Below are 25,624 nucleotides of genomic sequence, written 5' to 3'. Positions count from 1 at the left end.
AAACATCAGTAATATTTCAACCCGACCTCTCCTGTGTCTTGAAAAACGTTTTGAAAAATGTCTCGCCTCACATGTGCGCGCAATAATGAAGTGACGACATCCCAGGGACGTCAACTTCCCTTCCTTGTCATCCGGTCTCTGCTCATCATAGACGCTTCAAACAACTTTATAAAGATCGTTGACATCTAGTGGAAGCCGTAGGAAGTGCAAAATGAATCCTTTGTCACTGTGTGATCTATTAGCAATGACTCAAAAATAGTACAGCCACAAAATTCTCATTTCCTGCTTGTATTTTTCTCAGGTTTTTGCCTGCCATATGAGTTTTGTTATACTTACAGACACCATTCAAACAGTTTTAGAAAATTCAGAGTGTTTTCTTTCCAAATCTGTTAATACTATGCATATCCTAGCTTCTGAGTTGGTGTAGGAGGCAGTTAAAAATGGGCGCATATTTTTTTCTAAATTCTCTATACTGCCACCTAGCCCCTAGCTTTTGTTGTTTCTTTTTGACCATTTTAATTGAAACTAATCACAGTAAGGTACTTAATTGTTCCCCAGAAATGATTTGATATTGTGACAAAAACTGCTGCATTGGACTTTTAACTTACGAATTATACTCCTTGTTCCCAAGTGATCACAAGAGGAATGCAAATGCCATTGTTCTGAAATAAACCCTTAAACTTGTGACCTAAATCTCGTTTGTCCTTCTCTTTCTCTCTCTTTCTCAGATCTGATAACTGCTTTGTCCTCCTCTCTCTCTCTCTCTCTCTCTCTCTCTCTCTCTCTCAGATCTGATAACTGATTTGGACTTCTGTCTCTCTCTCTCTCAGATCTGATAACTGCTTTGTCCTCCTCTCTCTCTCTCTCTCTCTCTCTCTCTCTCTCTCTCTCTCTCTCTCTCTCAGATCTGATAACTGATTTGGACTTCTGTCTCTCTCTCTCTCAGATCTGATAACTGCTTTGTCCTCCTCTCTCTCTCTCTCTCTCTCTCTCAGATCTGGTAACTGATTTGGACTTCTCTCTGTCTCTCTCACTCTCAGATTGATAACTGCTTTGTCCTCCTCTCTCTATCTCTCTCTCTCTCTCAGATCTGATAACTGCTTTGTCCTTCTCTCTCTCTCTTTGTCTCTCTCAGATCTGATAACTGATTTGGACTCTGTCTCTCTCTCAACATGCTCTATTGATCTTCACTTGATAAGGAAAGGGTTGCATATAGCTCAGGTTAATGTATGTAGCCTTCCTAACAAAATACATGAGGTTTTTAACTTGGTCAACATAACTAATATTCATATTTTGGCTTTGCCTGAAACGCATTTAGATGCATCTGTAAATGATGGGTAAATGAACTTTCATGGATATAATCTACTGAGAAGGGGCAGGAATAGGAATGGTGGGGGTGTAGCACTGTACATTCAGAATCATATACTTTTTAAGAGGAGGGAAAACCTTAATGTATGTCAAGTAGAGGCACCATGGGCTCAAGTACATCTGCCTCACCAGGCAGCCATATTGGTAGGATGTGTATAGACCTCCTAGCTCTAAGGTGTCCTATTTGGATGACTTATGCACTGGGTTTGACCAGGCCACAGATAGCAACAGAGATGTATTTATCTTGGGTGAATTTAATGTAAATTGGAAGGATCACAATAATTAGAATAGAACAAAATTGATGATATATGCGGAGAACTGTGGTTTGAAACAAATGGTTAATGATACTACTAGATCATCAACTAAGTTGGGTCACCATTCAGACACATGCATTGATCTGATCTTCTGTAATATACCATCGCAATGCTTAAAAGCCAGATCAATGCCAGTGGGCTGGACAGACCATAATATTGTTACCATAACCATGAACACCAAGGCTCCAAATAAACCCCCTAGGATTGTGGTCAAGAGAAATTTTAAAACATTTAATCATGAGCTATTTCTAAATGATTTGGCTGCTGTACCCTGGGAGCTGATTTATCTAGAGGATGATTTAAATCACGCTACAGAATGTTTTACTGATTTGCTCACTGAGGTTATGGACCATCATGCCCCTATAAGAAAGAGTACAGTTGGTGCTCGTCCATCTCCATGGATTGATGATGAACTGGGTGAGGCTTTTTCTCAAAGAAATATGGCAAAAGTCTTAGCAGCCAAATCAAAATTAGAAATTGATGAACAGAATTCTAGAACATTACGTAATGATGCAGTTAAATTGAATCGAAAGAAAAAAAAGTTATTTTACAACAATGATTTTATTGGTTGTAAAAATGATTCTATAAGGGTATGGAACACAGTTAAGGGCTTACTTGGTACGTCCATCTCATCATGCCCATCTAGTGTGGAGGTTGACGGGAGAATAATAACAAAACTAGTTGATATTGCTAATCATTTTGCAGATTTTTTTTACAAAGAAAATTAATTTACCGTGCAACAATGTAAACATACATTCTTCCAAACAAGCTGTTGTCCAGTGGATTGATGATCATATGAGCAACAAGATCTGCTCTTTTAGTCTGCAAACGGTGTCAGTGGAGGAGGTGTTAAACCTATTGAAGTCATTACCCGATGGTAAATCTACAGGTTATGATCTTATGGACAATTTTTTGCTACGCTGTGCTGCTTCCCAGATTGCAGTTCCACTGAGATACATATTTAATTGGTCACTGGAAAAGGGAATGTTTGCAAATGTATGAAAGCATGTGAAACTGTCCCCTATTCCGAAAGACTGCAAAGAACCCATTACTCCTGCCAATAGTTGACCAATTAGTCTACTCCCTTCACTCAGTAAGATATTGGAGGGTATTGTGAGTAGACAAATATGGGAGTACATGGAAAAGAATGATCTGATTACAGCCAATCAGTATGCTTATCGCAAAAACCATTCCACTACCACTGCATTGGTTGACATGACTGACCAGTGGCTCAATGCTATGGATAATGGCAAGTTTGTGGGTGTACTATTTTTAGATTTCAGTGCAGCATTTGATTTAGTGGATCATGAAATAATTTGGACAAAATGAATGCATTATGGTTTTAAGGAGGTAGCATTGAATTGGGTACAGCATGGGATACAATTAAGTATGGGAGGAGTACTAATTGAAGAAGTGTCAGAAACCAAACTATTGGGAGTGCAGCTAGATAACTGCTTATCATGGTCGTCTCAAATAACTCATCTATGTACAAACAATATTAAAACAGCATGCATAATCAGAAGGATAGATAAATATTTACCAGGAAACATTCTTAATCAAATAACAAGCACTAATTGAGAGTCAGGTGAACTAATGTTCTGTGGTCAGGGGAAATGCATCATCAAGTGAAGTTAGGAGGCTGCAGATTGCACAGAACAAAGCAGCAAGGATTGTTTTAAGGTGGAGATATGGTTCTTCTGTTGCAGTCATGCGCAATGTTCTTGGTTGGTCATCAATCGACAAGATAATTGAAAAAAACACGCTTATTTTATTTCATAATATACATCATTTAAAACGGCCAAGTACTGTTCACAACGGTAATCAGTTGGTAAGAGACAGACATTCCGTAAATACTAGGAATAGATTGTCCACCATCTATGCGTTATCCAGACAGAAAAGAGAAATAGGCAAAAGAACATTTCAATTTAGAGCAATAAAGAAATGGAATAAATTAACTGAGCAAACCAGAAACCTTTCAATATATACATTTAAACATTATTTTAAAACAATTTAAATATAATACACTGCTCAAAAAAAATTAAGGGAACACTTAAACAACACAATGTAACTCCAAGTCAATCACACTTCTGTGAAATCAAACTGTCCACTTAGGAAGCAACACTGATTGACAATAAATTTCACATGCTGTTGTGCAAATGGAATAGACAACAGGTGGAAATTATAGGCAATTAGCAAGGCACCCCCAATAAAGGAGTGGTTCTGCAGGTGGGGACCACAGACCACTTCTCAGTTCCTATGCTTCCTGGCTGATGTTTTGGTCACTTTTGAATGCTGGCGGTGCTTTCACTCTAGTGGTAGCATGAGACGGAGTCTACAACCCACACAAGTGGCTCAGGTAGTGCAGCTCATCCAGGATGGCACATCAATGCGAGCTGTGGCAAGAAGGTTTGCTGTGTCTGTCAGCGTAGTGTCCAGAGCATGGAGGCGCTACCAGGAAACAGGCCAGTACATCAGGAGACGTGGAGGAGGCCGTAGGAGGGCAACAACCCAGCAGCAGGACCGCTACCCCCGCCTTTGTGCAAGGAGGAGCAGGAGAAGCACTGCCAGAGCCCTGCAAAATGACCTCCAGCAGGCCACAAATGTGCATGTGTCTGCTCAAACGGTCAGAAACAGACTCCATGAGGGTGGTATGAGGGCCTGACGTCCACAGGTGGGGGTTGTGCTTACAGCCCAACACCGTGCAGGACGTTTGGCATTTGCCAGAGAACACCAAGATTGGCAAATTCGCCACTGGCGCTCTGTGCTCTTCACAGATGAAAGCAGGTTCACACTGAGCACGTGACAGACGTGACACAGTCTGGAGACGCCATGGAGAACGTTCTGCTGCCTGCAACATCCTCCAGCATGACCGGTTTGGCGGTGGGTCAGTCATGGTGTGGGGTGGCATTTCTTTGGGCGGCCGCACAGCCCTCCATGTGCTCGCCAGAGGTAGCCTGACTGCCATTAGGTACCGAGATGAGATCCTCAGACCCCTTGTGAGACCATATGCTGGTGCGGTTGGCCTTGGGTTCTTCCTAATGCAAGACCATTGCTAGACCTCATGTGGCTGGAGTGTGTCAGCAGTTCCTGCAAGAGGAAGGCATTGATGCTATGGACTGGCCCGCCCGTTCCACAGACTTGAATCCAATTGAGCACATCTGGGACATCATGTCTCGCTCCATCCACCAACGCCACGTTGCACCACAGACTGTCCAGGAGTTGGCGGATGCTTTAGTCCAGGTCTGGGAGGAGATCCCTCAGGAGACCATCCGCCACCTCATCAGGAGCATGCCCAGGCGTTGTAGGGAGGTCATACAGGCACGTGGAGGCCACACACACTACTGAGCCTCATTTTGACTTGTTTTAAGGACATTACATCAAAGTTGGATCAGCCTGTAGTGTGGTTTTCCACTTTAATTTTGAGTGTGACTCCAAATCCAGACCTCCATGGGTTGATAAATTGGATTTCCATTGATTATTTTTGTGTGATTTTGTTGTCAGCACATTCAACTATGTAAAGAAAAAAGTATTTAATAAGATTATTTCTTTCATTCAGATCTAGGATGTGTTGTTTAAGTGTTCCCTTAATTTTTTTGAGCAGTATACATAGAAATGTTGTGGGACTATAGTAGATAAAGAATCAGTATTTTTTAGATTGAGTATTTATTGGGTCATTATGTTAGTATATTATGTATGTTTGTAATAGTGTGTTATATGTGAAAATGTGTTCGTATTATAAATTGTATTTTAATGTTTAAGGACACTTGGAAGATTAGTCCAAATGGAGACTAAAAGAGTTCCAAATAAAATCAAAATCAAATCTCTTTCAGATTTGATAACTGATTTGTCCTCCTCTCTCTCTCTCTGATCTGATAACTGATTTGTCCTCCTCTCTGTCTCTCTCTCTCAGATCTGATAACTGATTTGGACTTCTCTCCGTTTGATGATAATCTCCTGGCTACCTGTTCTGCAGATGAAACGGTGAGGCCCTCCTGTCTCTCTGTCCTCATTCCTCTAAGGCCCTGTCCTCATTTTTTTTTAAACGTCCTTCATTCTTTACTTCCTTCCTCTTGACCTTTCACCTAACTATAAGATGAGTGATAGCTTTAAGAGAGGAAGGAAGGAAAGAGGATTTTGTTATGGTCATACACTCTCTTGCAGATGGGTTGTTGTATTTATTCATGGTACATGCACATACTCATGAACAGTTGTTTGTGTCTTTAGGCCGGGAACGAGGGCTATGACACATCTGGATGAAAAAAATGAATTGCATTGACTGTTGTTATTATGTGGAAAGAAACCTTTGAAGTCACTCAGAGTCCGTGTGTGAGTGTGTAGGCAGACTCAGCAGCAGGGTCTGCCTCAGAGGGCTGAGTAAACACATGTACAGCCACACTGAGCCGAAGCCTCAGTCCACAGTAAAGTACCCAGCATATGTAGAGGAGCCCTGAGCTCAGCTAGGATACTTTATATTCCCAGCTTTCATCTGCTGCCAAGAACACGTATTGTTTTAGTCACCTTGTTGTGCTGAGTAACACACACAGACGTCCACACCCACAAAAACACGTTTGCGTACACACAGACACACACACACACACACACACACACACAGTTTTAAGACTTTGTCATCGCTTTTGCTATCGCTTTGGGCTCCCAACTGGCACATTGGTCTAAGACACTTCATCTCAGTGCAAGAGGTGTCACTGCAGTACCTCATTCGAATCCAGGCTGCATCCCATCCGGCCGTGATTGGGAGTCCCATGGGGCGGCACACAATTGGCCCAGTGTCGTCTGGGTTTGGCCGGGGTAGGGTTAGGTGTAGGCCGTCATTGTAAATAAGAATTTGTTCTTAACTGACTTGCCTAGTTAAATAAAATAATAAAACAGGCCCCAGGTGGCATTTAAAAGGCGCCAATTTACCACCTTATTGCTGGATTAAATCCTGTATCTGCAGCTGTATACCACTTGGTTCTCCAGTCCAGGTGTCAGTAGTCCTAGTAGTGAGAACATGGTCCAGGTGTCAGTAGTCCTAGTAGGGAGAACATGGTCCAGGTGTCAGTAGTCCTAGTAGTGAGAACATGGTCCAGGTGTCTGTAGTCCTAGTAGTGAGAACATGGTCCAGGTGTCAGTAGTCCTAGTAGGGAGAACATGGTCCAGGTGTCAGTAGTCCTAGTAGGGAGAACATGGTCCAGGTGTCAGTAGTCCTAGTAGGGAGAACATGGTCCAGGTGTCAGTAGTCCTAGTAGGGAGAACATGGTCCAGGTGTCAGTAGTCCTAGTAGGGAGAACATGGTTCAGGTGTCAGTAGTCCTATTAGTGAGAACATGGTCCAGGTGTCAGTAGTCCTAGTAGTGAGAACATGGTCCAGGTGTCAGTAGTCCTATTAGTGAGAACATGGTTCAGGTGTCAGTAGTCCTAGTAGTGAAAGCTCCAATGTTTAACAGTAGGTGGTTGGGTATGGGCATACTGAGTCGGCTGCGGTGGGTTTTAGGGCAAGGCCAGCTGTTGGAAATTAACTCACTGTTCAGCGTTCAGTGAGTGTAGCTGGGGTTTTAGCGTTCAGTGAGTGTAGCTGGGGTTTGAGCGTTCAGTGAGTGTAGCTGGGGTTTGAGCGTGCAGTGAGTGTAGCTGGGGTTTGAGCGTGCAGTGAGTGTAGTTGGGGTTTGAGCGTGCAGTGAGTGTAGCTGGGGTTTGAGCGTGCAGTGAGTGTAGCTGGGGTTTGAGCATTCAGTGAGTGTAGCTGGGGTTTGAACGTGCAGTGAGTGTAGCTGGGGTTTGAACGTGCAGTGAGTGTAGCTGGGGTTTGAACGTGCAGTGAGTGTAGCTGGGGTTTGAACGTGCAGTGAGTGTAGCTGGGGTTTGAACGTGCAGTGAGTGTAGCCGGGGTTTGAACGTGTAGTGAGTGTAGCTGGGGTTTGAGCGTGTAGTGAGTGTAGCTGGGGTTTGAGCGTGTAGTGAGTGTAGCCGGGGTTTGAGCGTGTAGTGAGTGTAGCCGGCGTTTGAGCGTGTAGTGAGTGTAGCCGGGGATTGAGCGTGTAGTGAGTGTAGCCGGGGTTTGAGCGTTCAGTGAGTGTAGCCGGCGTTTGAGCGTGTAGTGAGTGTAGCCGGCGTTTGAGCGTTCAGTGAGTGTAGCCGGCGTTTGAGCGTTCAGTGAGTGTAGCCGGCGTTTGAGCGTTCAGTGAGTGTAGCCGGCGTTTGAGCGTTCAGTGAGTGTAGCCGGCGTTTGAGCGTTCAGTGAGTGTCGCCGGCGTTTGAGCGTTCAGTGAGCGTAGCCGGGGTTTGAGCGTTCAGTGAGCGTAGCTGGGGTTTGAGCGTTCAGTGAGCGTAGCCGGGGTTTGAGCGTTCAGTGAGTGTAGCCGGGGTTTGAGCGTTCAGTGAGTGTAGCCGGGGTTTGAGCGTTCAGTGAGTGTAGCCGGGGTTTGAGCGTTCAGGGAGAGTAGCCGGGGTTTGAGCGTGCAGAGAGCGTAGCCGGGGTTTGAGCGTGCAGAGAGCGTAGCCGGGGTTTGAGCGTGCAGAGAGCGTAGCCGGGGTTTGAGCGTGCAGAGAGCGTAGCCGGGGTTTGAGCGTGCAGAGAGGAGAGCGTAGCCGGGGTTTGAGCGTGCAGAGAGCGTAGCCGGGGTTTGAGCGTGCAGAGAGCGTAGCCGGGGTTTGAGCGTGCAGAGAGCGTAGCCGGGGTTTGAGCGTGCAGAGAGCGTAGCCGGGGTTTGAGCGTGCAGAGAGCGTAGCCGGGGTTTGAGCGTGCAGAGAGCGTAGCCGGGGTTTGAGCGTGCAGAGAGCGTAGCCGGGGTTTGAGCGTGCAGAGAGCGTAGCCGGGGTTTGAGCGTGCAGAGAGCGTAGCCGGGGTTTGAGCGTGCAGAGAGCGTAGCCGGGGTTTGAGCGTGCAGAGAGCGTAGCCGGGGTTTGAGCGTGCAGAGAGCGTAGCCGGGGTTTGAGCGTGCAGAGAGCGTAGCCGGGGTTTGAGCGTGCAGAGAGCGTAGCCGGGGTTTGAGCGTGCAGAGAGCGTAGCCGGGGTTTGAGCGTGCAGAGAGCGTAGCCGGGGTTTGAGCGTGCAGAGAGCGTAGCCGGGGTTTGAGCGTTCAGTGAGCGTAGCCGGGGTTTGAGCGTTCAGTGAGCGTAGCCGGGGTTTGAGCGTTCAGTGAGCGTAGCCGGGGTTTGAGCGTTCAGTGAGCGTAGCCGGGGTTTGAGCGTTCAGTGAGCGTAGCCGGGGTTTGAGCGTTCAGTGAGCGTAGCCGGGGTTTGAGCGTTCAGTGAGCGTAGCTGGGGTTTGAGCGTTCAGTGAGCGTAGCTGGGGTTTGAGCGTTCAGTGAGCGTAGCTGGGGTTTGAGCGTGCAGTGAGCGTAGCTGGGGTTTGAGCGTGTAGTGAGTGTAGCTGGGGTTTGAGCGTGTAGTGAGCGTAGCTGGGGTTTGAGCGTGCAGTGAGCGTAGCTGGGGTTTGAGCGTTCAGTGAGCGTAGCTGGGGTTTGAGCGTGCAGAGAGCGTAGCTGGGGTTTGAGCGTTCAGTGAGCGTAGCTGGGGTTTGAGCGTGCAGTGAGCGTAGCTGGGGTTTGAGCGTGCAGTGAGCGTAGCTGGGGTTTGAGCGTGCAGTGAGCGTAGCTGGGGTTTGAGCGTGCAGTGAGCGTAGCTGGGGTTTGAGCGTGTAGTGAGTGTAGCTGGGGTTTGAGCGTGTAGTGAGCGTAGCTGGGGTTTGAGCGTGCAGTGAGCGTAGCTGGGGTTTGAGCGTTCAGTGAGCGTAGCTGGGGTTTGAGCGTGTAGTGAGCGTAGCTGGGGTTTGAGCGTGCAGTGAGCGTAGCTGGGGTTTGAGCGTTCAGTGAGCGTAGCTGGAGTTTGAGCGTTCAGTGAGCGTAGCTGGGGTTTGAGCGTGCAGAGAGCGTAGCTGGGGTTTGAGCGTTCAGTGAGCGTAGCTGGGGTTTGAGCGTGCAGAGAGCGTAGCCGGGGTTTGAGCGTGCAGAGAGCGTAGCCGGGGTTTGAGCGTGCAGAGAGCGTAGCCGGGGTTTGAGCGTGCAGAGAGCGTAGCCGGGGTTTGAGCGTGCAGAGAGCGTAGCCGGGGTTTGAGCGTGCAGAGAGCGTAGCCGGGGTTTGAGCGTGCAGAGAGCGTAGCCGGGGTTTGAGCGTGCAGAGAGCGTAGCCGGGGTTTGAGCGTGCAGAGAGCGTAGCCGGGGTTTGAGCGTGCAGAGAGCGTAGCCGGGGTTTGAGCGTGCAGAGAGCGTAGCCGGGGTTTGAGCGTGCAGAGAGCGTAGCCGGGGTTTGAGCGTGCAGAGAGCGTAGCCGGGGTTTGAGCGTGCAGAGAGCGTAGCCGGGGTTTGAGCGTGCAGAGAGCGTAGCCGGGGTTTGAGCGTTCAGTGAGCGTAGCCGGGGTTTGAGCGTTCAGTGAGCGTAGCTGGGGTTTGAGCGTTCAGTGAGCGTAGCCGGGGTTTGAGCGTTCAGTGAGCGTAGCCGGGGTTTGAGCGTTCAGTGAGCGTAGCCGGGGTTTGAGCGTTCAGTGAGCGTAGCCGGGGTTTGAGCGTTCAGTGAGCGTAGCCGGGGTTTGAGCGTTCAGTGAGCGTAGCCGGGGTTTGAGCGTTCAGTGAGCGTAGCCGGGGTTTGAGCGTGCAGTGAGCGTAGCCGGGGTTTGAGCGTGAAATGAGCGTAGCCGGGGTTTGAGCGTGTAGTGAGCGTAGCTGGGGTTTGAGCGTTCAGTGAGCGTAGCTGGGGTTTGAGCGTGCAGAGAGCGTAGCTGGGGTTTGAGCGTTCAGTGAGCGTAGCTGGGGTTTGAGCGTGCAGTGAGCGTAGCTGGGGTTTGAGCGTGCAGTGAGCGTAGCTGGGGTTTGAGCGTGCAGTGAGCGTAGCTGGGGTTTGAGCGTGCAGTGAGCGTAGCTGGGGTTTGAGCGTGCAGTGAGCGTAGCTGGGGTTTGAGCGTGTAGTGAGTGTAGCTGGGGTTTGAGCGTGCAGTGAGCGTAGCTGGGGTTTGAGCGTTCAGTGAGCGTAGCTGGGGTTTGAGCGTGTAGTGAGCGTAGCTGGGGTTTGAGCGTGCAGTGAGCGTAGCTGGGGTTTGAGCGTTCAGTGAGCGTAGCTGGGGTTTGAGCGTGCAGAGAGCGTAGCTGGGGTTTGAGCGTTCAGTGAGCGTAGCTGGGGTTTGAGCGTGCAGTGAGCGTAGCTGGGGTTTGAGCGTTCAGTGAGCGTAGCTGGGGTTTGAGCGTGCAGTGAGCGTAGCTGGGGTTTGAGCGTGCAGTGAGCGTAGCTGGGGTTTGAGCGTGCAGAGAGCGTAGCTGGGGTTTGAGCGTTCAGTGAGCGTAGCTGGGGTTTGAGCGTGCAGTGAGCGTAGCTGGGGTTTGAGCGTTCAGTGAGCGTAGCTGGGGTTTGAGCGTGCAGTGAGCGTAGCTGGGGTTTGAGCGTGCAGTGAGCGTAGCTGGGGTTTGAGCGTGCAGTGAGCGTAGCTGGGGTTTGAGCGTTCAGTGAGCGTAGCTGGGGTTTGAGCGTTCAGTGAGTGTAGCTGGGGTGAAGGGATCAGTTTAAGTCATTGCCTTCGATGACCTACTGATATGGAGCAAGATGCAAACCTCAAAACCTTCTCTCCAACATTAGATAGACGTATGCATATGTTACATTTACATGTGTATAATACTGTATTTATATGCATGTGTAACATACACTTGCTTCCATTCAGCCACAAGAGAATTAGTGAGGTCGGGCACTGATGTTGGGCAATTAGGCCCGACTCGCAGTCAGCGTTTCAATTCATCCCTAAGGTGTTCAATGGGGTTGATGTTAGGGCTCTGTGTAGGCCAGTGAAGTTCTTCCACACCGATCTCGACAAACCATTTCTGTATGGATCTTGCTTTGTGCACCGGGGCATTGTCATGCTGAAACAGGAAAGGGCCTTCCTCAATGCTGTAGCTAAGATTTCCCTTCACTGGAACTAAGGGGCCTAGCCCGAACCATGAAAAACAGCCCCAGACCATTATTCCTCCTCCACCAGACTTTACAGATGGCACTATACATTCGGGTAGGGAGCGTTCTCCTGGCATCCGCCAAACCCAGATTTGTCGGTCGGACTGCCAGATGGTGAAGCATCACTCAAGAGAACACGTTTCCACTGCTCCAGAGTCCAATGGCGGCGGGCTTTACACCACTCCAGCCGACGCTTGGCATTACGCATGGTGATCTTAGGCTTGTGTGCGGCTGCTCGGCCATGGAAATCCAGTTCATGAAGCTCCCGACGAACAGTTCTTGTGCTGACGTTGTTTCGAGGCAGTTTGGAACTCGGTAGTGAGTGTTGCAACTGTGAACAGACGGTTTTTACACACTTTAGCACGCCACAGTCCCATTCTCAGCCACTTTGCGGCTGAGCCGTTGTTGCTCCTTGACGTTTCCACTTCACAAAAACAGCACTTACAGTTGACTGGGGCTGCTCTAGAAAGGCAGAAATTTGACGAACTGACTTATTGGGAAGGTGGCTTCCTATGACAATGCCACGTTGAAAGTCACTGAGCTCTTGAGTAAGGCCATTCTACAGCCAATGTTTGTCTATGCAGATTGCATGGCTGTATGTTTGAATTTATACACCTGTCAGCAGTGGGTGTGGCTGAAATAGCCGAATCCACGAATTTGAAGGGGTGTCCACATACTTTTGTAATTATTGTGTATTTCACTGTCTTCATGTCTGATTGAGAGCCCATTCACCTGACACTCTTGTTTGTGTGTGCGCAAGTGTGTCTCTCTTTTACTCAGCACAACAAGGTCACTAAAAACATGCTTTCTTGGCCTGGTGTGTGTCCATGCAGGTGAAGCTGTGGCGTGTGTGTGAACCAGAACAGGAGCAGCCCGGGGGGGCGGAGGTGACCCTGTGTCCCGGAGAGGGTCGTCTGGAGCTGGTCGCCTTCCACCCCACCTCCTCTGGCCTGCTGGCTGTGGGCTCCACCAAGACAGCCCAGCTCTGGGACACCAGCCGCCAACAATCACCGCTAGCAGGTAGGATACACTATGCAGGCATGAAAAAATGGTGAATGCATGAACACACACTCTCTTATAGACACTCACAAATGATTGAAGGAACGTACGCAAACACACATGCATGAACGATGAACACACACACTCATAATCACTCACTCACAAATGGATCCATACACTACAAACACACTCCTTCACACAAATATACCTGCAAACAGACCATACACACAATCAGTCATTCTGATCCTTTCACATTGATTTAGTTTCCTTCTGCTCTGTGTCACAGTAATGTGTTATAAACGTCTCTGTGTAATTGGTGTATCACGTCTCTGTGTTATTGGTATATCACGTCTCTGTGTTATTGGTGTGTCACGTCTCTGTGTTATTGGTGTATCACGTCTCTGTGTTATTGGTGTGTCACGTCTCTGTGGTATTGGTGTGTCACGTCTCTGTATTATTGGTGTATCACGTCTCTGTGTTATTGGTGTGTATCACGTCTCTGTGTTATTGGTGTGTATCACGTCTCTGTGTTATTGGCGTGTCACGTCTCTGTGTTATTGGCGTGTCACGTCTCTGTGTTATTGGCGTGTCACGTCTCTGTGTTATTGGCGTGTCACGTCTCTGTGTTATTGGCGTGTCACGTCTCTGTGTTATTGGCGTATCACGTCTCTGTTATTGGCGTGTCACGTCTCTGTGTTATTGGTGTGTATCACGTCTCTGTGTTATTGGTGTGTATCACGTCTCTGTGTTATTGGTGTGTATCACGTCTCTGTGTTATTGGCGTATCACGTCTCTGTGTTATTGGCGTATCACGTCTCTGTGTTATTGGCGTATCACGTCTCTGTGTTATTGGCGTATCACGTCTCTGTGTTATTGGCGTATCACGTCTCTGTGTTATTGGCGTATCACGTCTCTGTGTTATTGGCGTATCACGTCTCTGTGTTATTGGCGTATCACGTCTCTGTGCTATTGGCGTATCACGTCTCTGTGCTATTGGCGTATCACGTCTCTGTGTTATTGGCGTATCACGTCTCTGTGTTATTGGCGTGTCACGTCTCTGTGTTATTGGCGTGTCACGTCTCTATGTTATTGGTGTGTCACGTCTCTGTGTTATTGGCGTGTCACGTGTCGTGTCTTTGGCTATGCCGGATTAAGTGATATGACATGCTAACTTATAAAATGATTTCTCTGTAATTAATATTACCTGATTAAGCTAATCATGTAAATGTAATTAACTAAAAAGTCGGGGCACCACAGAAGAACGTTTATAGAGCCGTTATCTTCCGAATAAACTCTTAAAATACTTAGTAATATTTTACATCGATAGCAGTCAATATTAACCCTTATCTTATTTTCAGTCTCATAATGAAAGTTGTAAATTCTTGGTTATCTTCACAAACCCTGGCTAACAAGTTGAATCAGCAATACAAAATTGGGTTTAATTATTTATTTACTAAATACCTAACACATCACACAGAATTACAAATACACAGAATACAATGATGTCATACAGAATTCACCCCTGGTGTACGGAACCTGGTTACACAAAGGAAAGGGGGTTTGGGCTTGAATGAAAGAGCAGGAAGATTTAGGAACGAAGAAACAGCAGCTATGCTATCGTAAATACATTATCTTATGCATTCTAAATTACCGCCCATTTGGAAAAGGAAAATGCAATAAATATTTACTCTGAGCTGCGCTTCGGTAGAATGGTCGTAGATGCTGGCCGGGTTGGCCAACAGATTTTCCTGTAGTGGAAGAATGTCAATGGTGGTAAATTGGATACGTGGTGGTATCTTCGTCTGGTTGTTAGACTGGGTCCGTCGTCCGTCCTTTCCTAGCCCACGTTAGCAGCGGCTAACTCAACGGCTAGGAAGTATCACTTCTGTAGTGAATAAGCTCAAAGTTCATACCAGTTCATACCATAGCTCACGCCGAGGTTGGCTTAGTTGTCATGTGTCCTTCTAACGTAGAGGCTGCAGACCTCCCGTACTGGAACAGGTGACTGTCTTTTCGTCAAAGGCTTATATAGTGGAGAGGGGGAAGGAGGTGTTTCATCGTTTATAACCCCTGTCTCTTCACAGGGTTGGACCACTGATCGAGCAGGGCACTTTCCTTATGAAAACCCAATTCTCTCATTTGGAAGCTAAAATTACATTTAATCTCCTAACAAACAATGTCAATATCAAACATTTCAATTGCATAACAATTCCATGTGACTCTGATAACTAGAGGGTGTATACTTTCTCAGGTACAGTTTATGTCGTCCTGTCATCAATCATAATGTCCCAGATAACAACGAACCTGACATACATACTCATTACGTTATCAAGCATATTTCCAACTGGTTTTATTATGTAAATATGGTTCCTTTCCCCATTTGTTTGATGTTCCCAGACTCTCTATATTTAACAGGACAGCAGTCCTTCAGTAGGGTCAGTAAGAGAGGGGAAGGGAGAAAGGTATTTATGGGGGGGTCATAAACCTTACCCACAGGCCAACGTCATGACACACGTCTCTGTGTTATTGGCGTATCACGTCTCTGTGTTATTGGTGTATCACGTCTCTGTGTTATTGGTGTGTCACGTCTCTGTGTTATTGGCGTGTCACGTCTCTGTGTTATTGGTGTGTCACGTCTCTTTGTTGGGCTCTTGCGAGGCGGTTTTGTCTTCGTAGACTTTGGTTTCCTCAGGGTGATGCTGCTCACTGCTGCCCCCACAGGCTGTGCCCTGCCCTTCCATTACTCCTTAACCACCCCTCTCTGACCCCTGACCCTGCTGTCAATGTGGTCTAGGTTCATCAGGGTGAACCCCATTTTTTTTTACCCCTTTTTCTCCCCAATTTCATGGTATCCAATTGGTAGTTAGTCTTGTCTCATCTCTGCAACTCCCATACGGACTCGGGAGAGGCGAAGGTCGAGAGCCATGCGTCCTCCGAAACACAACCCAGCCAAGTCGCACTGCTTCTTGACACAATGCCCATCCAACCTGGAAGCCAGCCGCACCAATGTGTCGGAGGAAACACTGTACACCTGGCGACCGTGTCTGCGTGCACTGCGCCCGGCCCGCTACAGGAGTCGCTAGTGCGCGATGAGACAAGAACATCCCTGCCAGCCAAACCCTCCCTAACCCGGACGACGCCACCCCATGGGCCTCCCCGTCGCGACCGGGAAACAGAGCCTGGACTCGAACCAAGATCTCTAGTGGCACAGCTAGTACTGCGATGCAGTTCCTTAGACCACTGCACCACTCGGGAGGCCTAGAGGATGAACCTCAACACTGGGGGAGAGTGTGTGTCCCGTGTGATGACTTTCTTCACCATTTAACAAATGCTGTTGTCATCTATGCCATCTACTGTCGTGTCATCATAACCCATAAATGCTGTACTGTACCCAACCAGCCATAGTACCATAACCTCATTATGTACTGTTGATCCAGGTGGTCTGAACTGGGTCAACTGGGTCTGCTTTGGGGTTTCTACAGTTGCTGTACTGTTGTTTCATCCTGTGTTTCCATCTGTGTCTTGGCCTCACCTGTCCTGTGTCTTGGCCTCACCTGTCCTGTGTCTTGGCCTCACCTGTCCTGTGTCTTGGCTGCACCTGTCCTGTGTCTTGGCCTCACCTGTCCTGTGTATTGGCCACACCTGTCCTGTGTCTTGGCCTCACGAGTCCTATGTTTCTACCTGTGCTTTCTTTTCTTTCTGTCTATTCATCCTGAATCTGTTCTTTATGTACTTTGTTCATCCGGGTCTTGTGTTTACCTGTGCTGTTGACCTCTCTGTGACCTTTCCTTGACCTCCCATGTGATAACCTGCGGGCTGAGCTGACCAGTCTCTTGACCTTTGACCTGTGTGTGTCTGTCTGCAGCTCTGGAGCCGCACGGTGATCAGCTGCAGAGTCTTAGCTGGAAACAGGACGGCTCCCTGCTGGCTTCCTCCTGCAAGGTTAGTCAGTCCTACAGTACATACTGAGACCAGACAGGAACTATTATTATCATGTACAGTACATCTAAATATAAACTCAGCAACAAAAGAAACTTCCTCTCACTGTCAACTGCATTTTCATTTCAGCAAACTTAACCTGTGTAAATATTTGTATGGACATAATAAGATTCCACAACTGAGACATAAACTGAACAAGTTCCACAGACATGTGACTAACAGAAATTGAATAATGTGTCCCTGAACAAAGGGGGGGTCAAAATCAAAAGTAACAGTCAGTATCTGGTGTGGCCACCAGCTGCATTAAGTACTGCAGTGCATCTCCTCATGGACTGCACCAGATTTGCCAGTTCTTGCTGTGAGATGTTACCCCACTCTTCCACCAGGGCACCTGCAAGTTCCCGGACATTTCTAGAGGGAATGGCCCTAGTCCTCACCCTCCGATCCAACAGGTCCCAGATGTGCTCAATGGGATTGAGATCCGGGCTCTTCGCTGGCCATGGCAGAACACTGACATTCCTGTCTTGCATGAAATCACGCACAGAACAAGCAGTATGGCTGGTGGCATTGTCATGCTGGAGGGTCATGTCAGGATGAGCCTGCAGGAAGGGTACCACATGAGGGAGGAGGATGTCTTCCCTGTAACGCACAGCGTTGAGATTGCCTGCAATGACAACAAGCTCAGTCCGATGATGCTGTGATACACCGCCCCAGACCATGACGGACCCTCCACCTCCAAATCGATCCCGCTCCATAATACAGGCCTAGGTGTAATGGTAATTTCTTTGACGATAAACGCGAATCTGACCATCACCCCTGGTGAGACAAAACCGTGACTCGTCAGTGAAGAGTACTTTTTGCCAGTCCTGTCTGGTCCAGCGACGGTGGGTTTGTGCCCATAGGTGACGTTGTTGCCGGTGATGTCTGGGGAGGACCTGCCTTACAACAGGCCTACAAGCCCTCAGTCCAGCCTCTCTCAGCCTATTGCGGACAGTTTGAGCACTGATGGAGCGATTGTGCATTCCTGGTGTAACTCGGGCAGTTGTTGTTGCCATCCTGTACCTGTCCCGCAGGTGTGATGTTCGGATGTACCGATCCTGTGCAGGTGTTGTTACATGTGGTCTGCCACTGCGAGGACGATCAGCTGTCCGTCCTGTCTCCCTGTAGCGCTGTCTTAGGCGTCTCACAGTACAGACATTGCAATTTATTGCCCTGGCCACATCTGCAGTCCTCATGCCTCCTTGCAGCATGCCTAAGGCACGTTCACGCAGATGAGCAGGGACCCTGGGCATCTTTCTTTTGGTGTTTTTCAGAGTCAGTAGAAAGGTCTCTTTAGTGTCCTAAGTTTTCATAACTGTGACCTTAATTGCCTACCGTCTGTAAGCTGTTAGTGTCTTAATAACGACCGTTCCACACGTGCATGTTCATTAATTGTTTATGGTTCATTGAACAAGCATAAGAAACAGTGTTTAAACCCTTTACAATGAAAATCTGTGAAGTTATTTGGATTTTTACGATTTATCTTTGAAAGACAGGGTCCTAAAAAGGATGGTTTTCTTTCTTTGCTGAGTTTAGTAGCACAGGAACTGGATAGAGAAGATGGCAGAAAGTGCATGTTCACATATTGTGGTCTAATTCAATGGGATCCTACGGTAGAGAGGTTGCTATGTGACAAACCTTTATCTATCAATGAAGGTTTGTCACATAGAGAGGTTGCTATCTAATGTGTTGTGTCTTAAATACTTCCCAACTCTCTAGTGGCAAACAATTACATTTTACATTTTAGTCATTTAGTAGACGCTCTTATCCAGAGCGACTTACAGTAGTGAATGCATACATTTTATACATTTTTTTTCCCGTACTGGTCCCCCGTGGGAATCGAACCCACAACGGGAGTAGATGAGCCACAATAGCAGTAGAGGTTCACATAATGGGTGTGTTTGACATCTACTACATTGCGGTCGTACTGTGCGGAATCACTGATCTACAAGGTAAATGCCATGTTATTGCTCGTGTACATACTGTATATTTTGGAGATGTTATCGCAGGTGCAGTGAGATGCTTATGTTCCTAGCTCAAACAGTGCAGTAATACCCAACAATACACACAAATCCCCTAAAGGAAAAGAAAGAAATGAAGAAATATCAGAATGAGCAATGTCAGTCCGCATTATAAATATACAATATGTGTATATGATGGTGTGTATTGACATTACAGACAGTATATGAATAGAAAATATGTGTACAGCAGTAGTTATGTAGGATGAGCCTTGACTAGAACACATATGAAGTGGGTAAAACAGTATGTAAACATGATTAAAAACCCCTAAGGTCGTTGTCCGTGCCCCCGTGGACATGTAATTAGCATTATTGCACCCAAGAGGGTGGGCCTATGCCCTCACAGGCCCACCCATAGCTGCGCCCCTGCCCAGTCATGTGAAATCCATAGATGAGGGCCTAATTTGTCAACCTGGGATGGAATACTGTAGTAACTGTAGTAGCCGCGTCTCACCAGTAGATGCCGCCAACGGAACACCATATCCCCTGTTTGCCTGATTGGCGCTACCCGACATTAAACAGCATCTGTTTTTGAGTGGATCATTCCGTCAACGAGTCAACAGGGGTGACACTCATTAACCCGGGTGTAGATCTTGCACTCTGACTGACTGTGACTGTGTCCCACTTTTTATACTGGATACAGAGTTCTCCATAAAACCTCAACCTCAACTTTCCCTTGGGTTCTGAAGAAGAAATGAACACAACTCGGGGATTGAGAAAGAGGGATGAGTCTGAGATCAGTGAAGTGCTGTAACAGCCAGTTTGTCTAATTGTTTTAGTGTTCTAATAGTTCTAATAGTTTGATCGTGTTGACAGAGGCATGAAGTAATGCAAGGGTGTGTGATCCTCACTGAGCAGCCAAGCCTTCCTGTTAACATTAGTTAGTGTGTTAGTTATCTGCCAAGCCTTCCTGTTAACATTAGTTAGTGTGTTAGTAATCTGCCAAGCCTTCCTATTAACATTAGTTAGTGTGTTAGTTATCAGCCAAGCCTTCCTATTAACATTAGTTAGTGTGTTGGTTATCTGCCAAGCCTTCCTATTAACATTAGTTAGTTATCTGCCAAGCCTTCCTGTTAACATTAGTTAGTGTGTTAGTTATCTGCCAAGCCTTCCTATTAACATTAGTTAGTGTGTTAGTTATCTGCCAAGCCTTCCTATTAACATTAGTTAGTGTGTTAGTTATCTGCCAAGCCTTCCTATTAACATTAGTTAGTGTGTTGGTTATCTGCCAAGCCTTCCTATTAACATTAGTTAGTGTGTTAGTTATCTGCCAAGCCTTCCTATTAACATTAGTTAGTGTGTTAGTTATCTGCCAAGCCTTCCTATTAACATTAGTGAGTGTGTTAGTTATCTGCCAAGCCTTCCTGTTAACATTAGTTAGTTATCTGCCAAGCCTTCCTATTAACATTAGTTAGTTATCTGCCAAGCCTTCCTATTAACATTAGTTAGTGTGTTAGTTATCTGCCAAGCCTTCCTGTTAACATTAGTTAGTTATCTGCCAAGCCTTCCTATTAACATTAGTTAGTTATCTGCCAAGCCTTCCTATTAACATTAGTTAGTGTGTTGGTTATCTGCCAAGCCTTCCTGTTAACATTAGTTAGTGTGTTAGTTATCTGCCAAGCCTTCCTGTTAACTAACACACTAACTAATGTTAATAGGAAGGCTTGGCAGATAACCAACACACTAACTAATGTTAATAGGAAGGCTTGGCAGATAACTAACACACTAACTAATGTTATCTGCCAAGCCTTCCTATTAACATTAGTTAGTGTGTTAGTTATCTGCCAAGCCTTCCTGTTAACATTAGTTAGTTATCTGCCAAGCCTTCCTGTTAACATTAGTTAGTGTGTTAGTTATCTGCCAAGCCTTCCTGTTAACATTAGTTAGTGTGTTAGTTATCTGCCAAGCCTTCCTGTTAACATTAGTTAGTTATCTGCCAAGCCTTCCTATTAACATTAGTTAGTATGTTAGTTATCTGCCAAGCCTTCCTATTAACATTAGTTAGTGTGTTAGTTATCTGCCAAGCCTTCCTGTTAACATTAGTTAGTTATCTGCCAAGCCTTCCTATTAACATTAGTTAGTTATCTGCCAAGCCTTCCTATTAACATTAGTTAGTGTGTTAGTTATCTGCCAAGCCTTCCTATTAACATTAGTTAGTGTGTTAGTTATCTGCCAAGCCTTCCTATTAACATTAGTTAGTGTGTTGGTTATCTGCCAAGCCTTCCTGTTAACATTAGTTAGTGTCTTAGTTATCAGCCAAGCCTTCCTATTAACATTAGTTAGTGTGTTGGTTATCTGCCAAGCCTTCCTGTTAACATTAGTTAGTGTGTTGGTTATCTGCCAAGCCTTCCTATTAACATTAGTTAGTGTGTTGGTTATCTGCCAAGCCTTCCTATTAACATTAGTTAGTGTGTTAGTTATCTGCCAAGCCTTCCTATTAACATTAGTTAGTATGCTAGTTATCTGCCAAGCCTTCCTATTAACATTAGTTAGTGTGTTAGTTATCTGCCAAGCCTTCCTATTAACATTAGTTAGTGTGTTAGTTATCTGCCAAGCCTTCCTGTTAACATTAGTTAGTGTGTTGGTTATCTGCCAAGTCTTCCTATTCACATTAGTTAGTGTGTTATCTGCCAAGCCTTCCTATTAACATTAGTTAGTGTGTTAGTTATCTGCCAAGCCTTCCTATTAACATTAGTTAGTTATCTGCCAAGCCTTCCTGTTAACATTAGTTAGTGTGTTAGTTATCTGCCAAGCCTTCCTATTAACATTAGTTAGTGTGTTAGTTATCTGCCAAGCCTTCCTATTAACATTAGTTAGTGTGTTAGTTATCTGCCAAGCCTTCCTATTAACATTAGTTAGTGTGTTAGTTATCTGCCAAGCCTTCCTATTAACATTAGTTAGTGTGTTGGTTATCTGCCAAGCCTTCCTATTAACATTAGTTAGTGTGTTATCTGCCAAGCCTTCCTATTAACATTAGTTAGTTACCTGCCAAGCCTTCCTGTTAACATTAGTTAGTGTGTTAGTTATCTGCCAAGCCTTCCTATTAACATTAGTTAGTGTGTTAGTTATCTGCCAAGCCTTCCTATTAACATTAGTTAGTGTGTTGGTTATCTGCCAAGCCTTCCTATTAACATTAGTTAGTGTGTTAGTTATCAGCCAAGCCTTCCTATTAACATTAGTTAGTGTGTTGGTTATCTGCCAAGCCTTCCTATTCACATTAGTTAGTGTGTTGGTTATCAGCCAAGCCTTCCTATTAACATTAGTTAGTGTGTTGGTTATCTGCCAAGCCTTCCTATTCACATTAGTTAGTGTGTTAGTTATCTGCCAAGCCTTCCTATTAACATTAGTTAGTGTGTTGGTTATCAGCCAAGCCTTCCTATTAACATTAGTTAGTGTGTTGGTTATCTGCCAAGCCTTCCTATTAACATTAGTTAGTTATCTGCCAAGCCTTCCTATTAACATTAGTTAGTGTGTTAGTTATCTGCCAAGCCTTCCTATTAACATTAGTTAGTGTGTTAGTTATCTGCCAAGCCTTCCTATTAACATTAGTTAGTGTGTTAGTTATCTGCCAAGCCTTCCTATTAACATTAGTTAGTGTGTTAGTTATCTGCCAAGCCTTCCTATTAACATTAGTTAGTGTGTTGGTTATCTGCTAAGCCTTCCTATTAACATTAGTTAGTGTGTTGGTTATCTGCCAAGCCTTCCTATTAACATTAGTTAGTGTGTTAGTTATCTGCCAAGCCTTCCTATTAACATTAGTTAGTGTGTTAGTTATCTGGCAAGTTGCCTCTTTTTTTCTCTCTCTCAAACAGAAAACAGAAGGGAACATTGGATGTGTCATTAATTAGGCCTTAACGAGGCGCTGGAGGCAGGGTACACAACTGTTTAGTGTAGGACGGCCCCCATGCAGAAAACCCCAGTGACCTCTGACCCCAAGCCCTGCACCTGTCCAGGATCATGTTCATTAGGCATCAAATGGAAGAAAATGGGCTGAAACAGGCAAGGACTACCTGGACTTTATTTTATTTATTTATTTTATTTCACCTTTATTTAACCAGGTAGGCAAGTTGAGAACAAGTTCTCATTTACAATTGCGACCTGGCCAAGATAAAGCAAAGCAGTTCGACAACATACAAAAACACAGAGTTACACATGGAGTAAAACAACATACAATCAATGATGCAGTAGAAAAAAATAAGACTATATACAATGTGAGCAAATGATGTGAGATAAGGGAGGTAAAAGCAAAAAAATGCCATGGTGGCAAAGTAAATAAAGTATGGCAAGAAAAACACTGGAATGGTAGATTTGTAGTTTGAAGAAAGTTAAAAGTTAAAATATAAATAATATGGTGCAAAGGAGCAAAATAAATAAAATAAGTAAATACAGTAGGGGAAAAGGTAGTAGTTTGGGCTCAATTAAAGATGGGCTATGTACAGGTGCAGAGATCTGTGAGCTGCTCTGACAGCTGGTGCTTAAAGCTAGTGAGGGAGATAAGTGTTTCAAGTTTTAGAGATTTTTGTAGTTCGTTCCAGTCATTGGCAGCTGAGAACTGGAAGGAGAGACGACCAAAGGAGGAGTTGGCTTTAGGGGTGACCAGAGAGATATACCTGCTGGAGCGCGTGCTACAGGTGGGTGCTGCTATGGTGACCAGTGAGCGGAGATAAGGGGGGACTTTACCTAGCAGGGTCTTGTAGATGACCTGGAGCCAATGTGTTTGGCGACGATTATGAAGTGAAGGCCAGCCAACGAGAGCATACAGGTCGCAGTGGTGGGTTGTATATGGGGCTTTGGTGACAAAACGGATGGCACTGTGATAGACTGCATCCAGCTTGTTGAGTAGGGTATTGGAGGCTATTTTGTAAATGACATCGCCGAAGTCGAGGATTGGTAGGATGGTCAGTTTTACGAGGGTATGTTTGGCAGCATGAGTGAAGGATGCTTTGTTGCGAAATAGGAAGCCAATTCTAGATTTCACTTTGGATTGGAGATGATTGATGTGAGTCTGGAAGGAGAGTTTACAGTCTAACCAGACACCTAGGTATTTGTAGTTGTCCACAAATTCTAAGTTAGAACCATCCAGAGAAGTTATGCTGGATGGGCGGGCAGGTGCAGGCAGCGATCGGTTGAAGAGCATGCATTTAGTTTTACTTGTGTTTAGGAGCAGTTGGAGACCACGGAAGGAGAGTTGAATGGCATTGAAGCTCGTCTGGAGGGTTGTTAACACAGTGTCCAAAGAAGGGCCAGAAGTATACAGAATGGTGTCTGCGTAGAGGTGGATCAGAGATTCACCAGCAGCAAGAGCGACATCATTTATGTATACAGAGAAAAGAGTTGGCCCAAGAATTGAACCCTGTGGTACCCCCATAGAGACTGCCAGAGGTCCAGACAGTAGGCCCTCCGATTTGACACACTGAACTCTGTCAGAGAAGTAGTTGGTGAACCAGGCGACGCAATCGTTTGAGAAACCAAGGCTACTAAGTCTGCCGATGAGGATGTGGTGATTAACAGAGTCAAAAGCTTTGGCCAGGTCAATGAATACGGCAGCACAGTAATGTTTCTTATCGATGGCGGTTACGATGTCGTTTAGGACCTTGAGCGTGGCTGAGGTGCACCCATGACCAGCTCTGAAACCAGATTGCATAGCGGAGAGGGTGCGGTGGGATTCAAAATAGTCGGTAATCTGTTTGTTGACTTGGCTTTCGAAGACCTTAGAAAGGCAGGGTAGGATGGATATAGGTCTGTAGCAATTTGGGTCAAGAGTGTCACCTCCTTTGAAGAGGGGGATGACAGCAGCTGCTTTCCAATCTATGGGAATCTCAGACGACACGAAAGAGAGGTTGAACAGGCTAGTAATAGGGGTTGCAATAATTTCGGCAGATAATTTTAGAAAGAAAGGGTCCAGATTGTCAAGCCCAGCTGATTTGTAGGGGTCCAGATTTTGCAGCTCTTTCAGAACATCAGCTGAATGGATTTGGGAGAAGGAGAAATGGGGGAGGCTTGGGCGAGTAGCTGTGGGGGGTGCAGTGCTGTTGAATGCAGTAGGGGTAGTTAGGTGGAAAGCATGGCCAGCCGTAGAAAAATGCTTATTGAAATTCTCAATTATAGTGGGCTTATCGGTGGTGACAGAGTTTCCTATCCTCAGTGCAGTGGGCAGTTGGGAGGAGGTGTTCTTATTCTCCATGGACTTTACAATGTCCCAGAACTTTTTAGAGTTGGAGTTGCACGAAGCAAATTTCTGTTTGAAAAAGCTAGCCTTGGCGTTTCTAACTGCCTGTGTGTATTGGTTTCTAACTTCCCTAAAAAGTTGCATATCGCGGGGGCAGTTCGATGCTAATGCAGAACGCCACAGGATATTTTTGTGTTGGTTAAGGGCAGTCAGGTCTGGGGAGAACCAAGGGCTATATCTGTTCCTGGTTCTAAATTTCTTGAAAGGGGCATGCTTATTTAAGATGGAGAGGAAGGCATTTAAAAAAAATAACCAGGCATCCTCTACTGACGGGATGAGGTCAATATCCTTCCAGGATACCAGGGCCAGGTCGATTAGAAAGGCTTGCTCGTTGAAATGTTTCAGGGAGCGTTTGACAGTGATGAGTGGAGGTCGTTTGACCGCTGACCCATTACGGGTGCAGGCAATGAGGCAGTGATCGCTGAGATCTTGGTTGAAAACAGCAGAGGTGTAATTAGAGGGCACATTGGTTAGGATGATATCTATGAGGGTGCCAGTGTTTGCGGCTTTGGGGTTGTACCTGGTGGGTTCATTAATAATTTGTGTGAGATTGAGGGCATCAAGCTTGGATTGTAGAATGGCTGGGGTGTTAAGCATGTCCCAGTTTAGGTCGCCTAGTAGCACGAGCTCTGAAGATAGATGGGGGGCAATCAGTTCACATATGGTGTCCAGAGCACAGCTAGGGGCCGAGGGGGGTCTATAGCAGGCGGCAACGGTGAGAGACTTGTTTTTGGAGAGGTGGATTTTTAAAAGTAGAAGTTCAAATTGTTTGGGTACAGACCTGGATAGCAG

The 25,624-nt window shown here is 46.1% G+C and overlaps 1 protein-coding gene across 1 annotated transcript in view; it reads left to right on the top strand.

Annotated features, from left to right (window-relative positions):
* Window positions 1-25,624, top strand: part of LOC115170504 (coronin-7-like) — a 90,778-nt gene that overhangs the window by 6,611 nt on the left and 58,543 nt on the right. The window contains exons 4-6 of the mRNA XM_029726719.1: window positions 5,593-5,663; window positions 12,442-12,628; window positions 16,473-16,549. Of these exons, the coding sequence (XP_029582579.1) occupies window positions 5,593-5,663; window positions 12,442-12,628; window positions 16,473-16,549 (335 nt within the window). The remainder of the gene's footprint in view (window positions 1-5,592; window positions 5,664-12,441; window positions 12,629-16,472; window positions 16,550-25,624) is intronic.

The sequence above is a fragment of the Salmo trutta genome, chromosome 32 (assembly GCF_901001165.1).
Source record: "Salmo trutta chromosome 32, fSalTru1.1, whole genome shotgun sequence".
Taxonomy (NCBI): Eukaryota; Metazoa; Chordata; class Actinopteri; order Salmoniformes; family Salmonidae; genus Salmo; species Salmo trutta.
The sequence above is the reverse complement of the archived record's forward strand: the minus strand, read 5'-3'. Positions and strand labels throughout refer to the sequence as shown.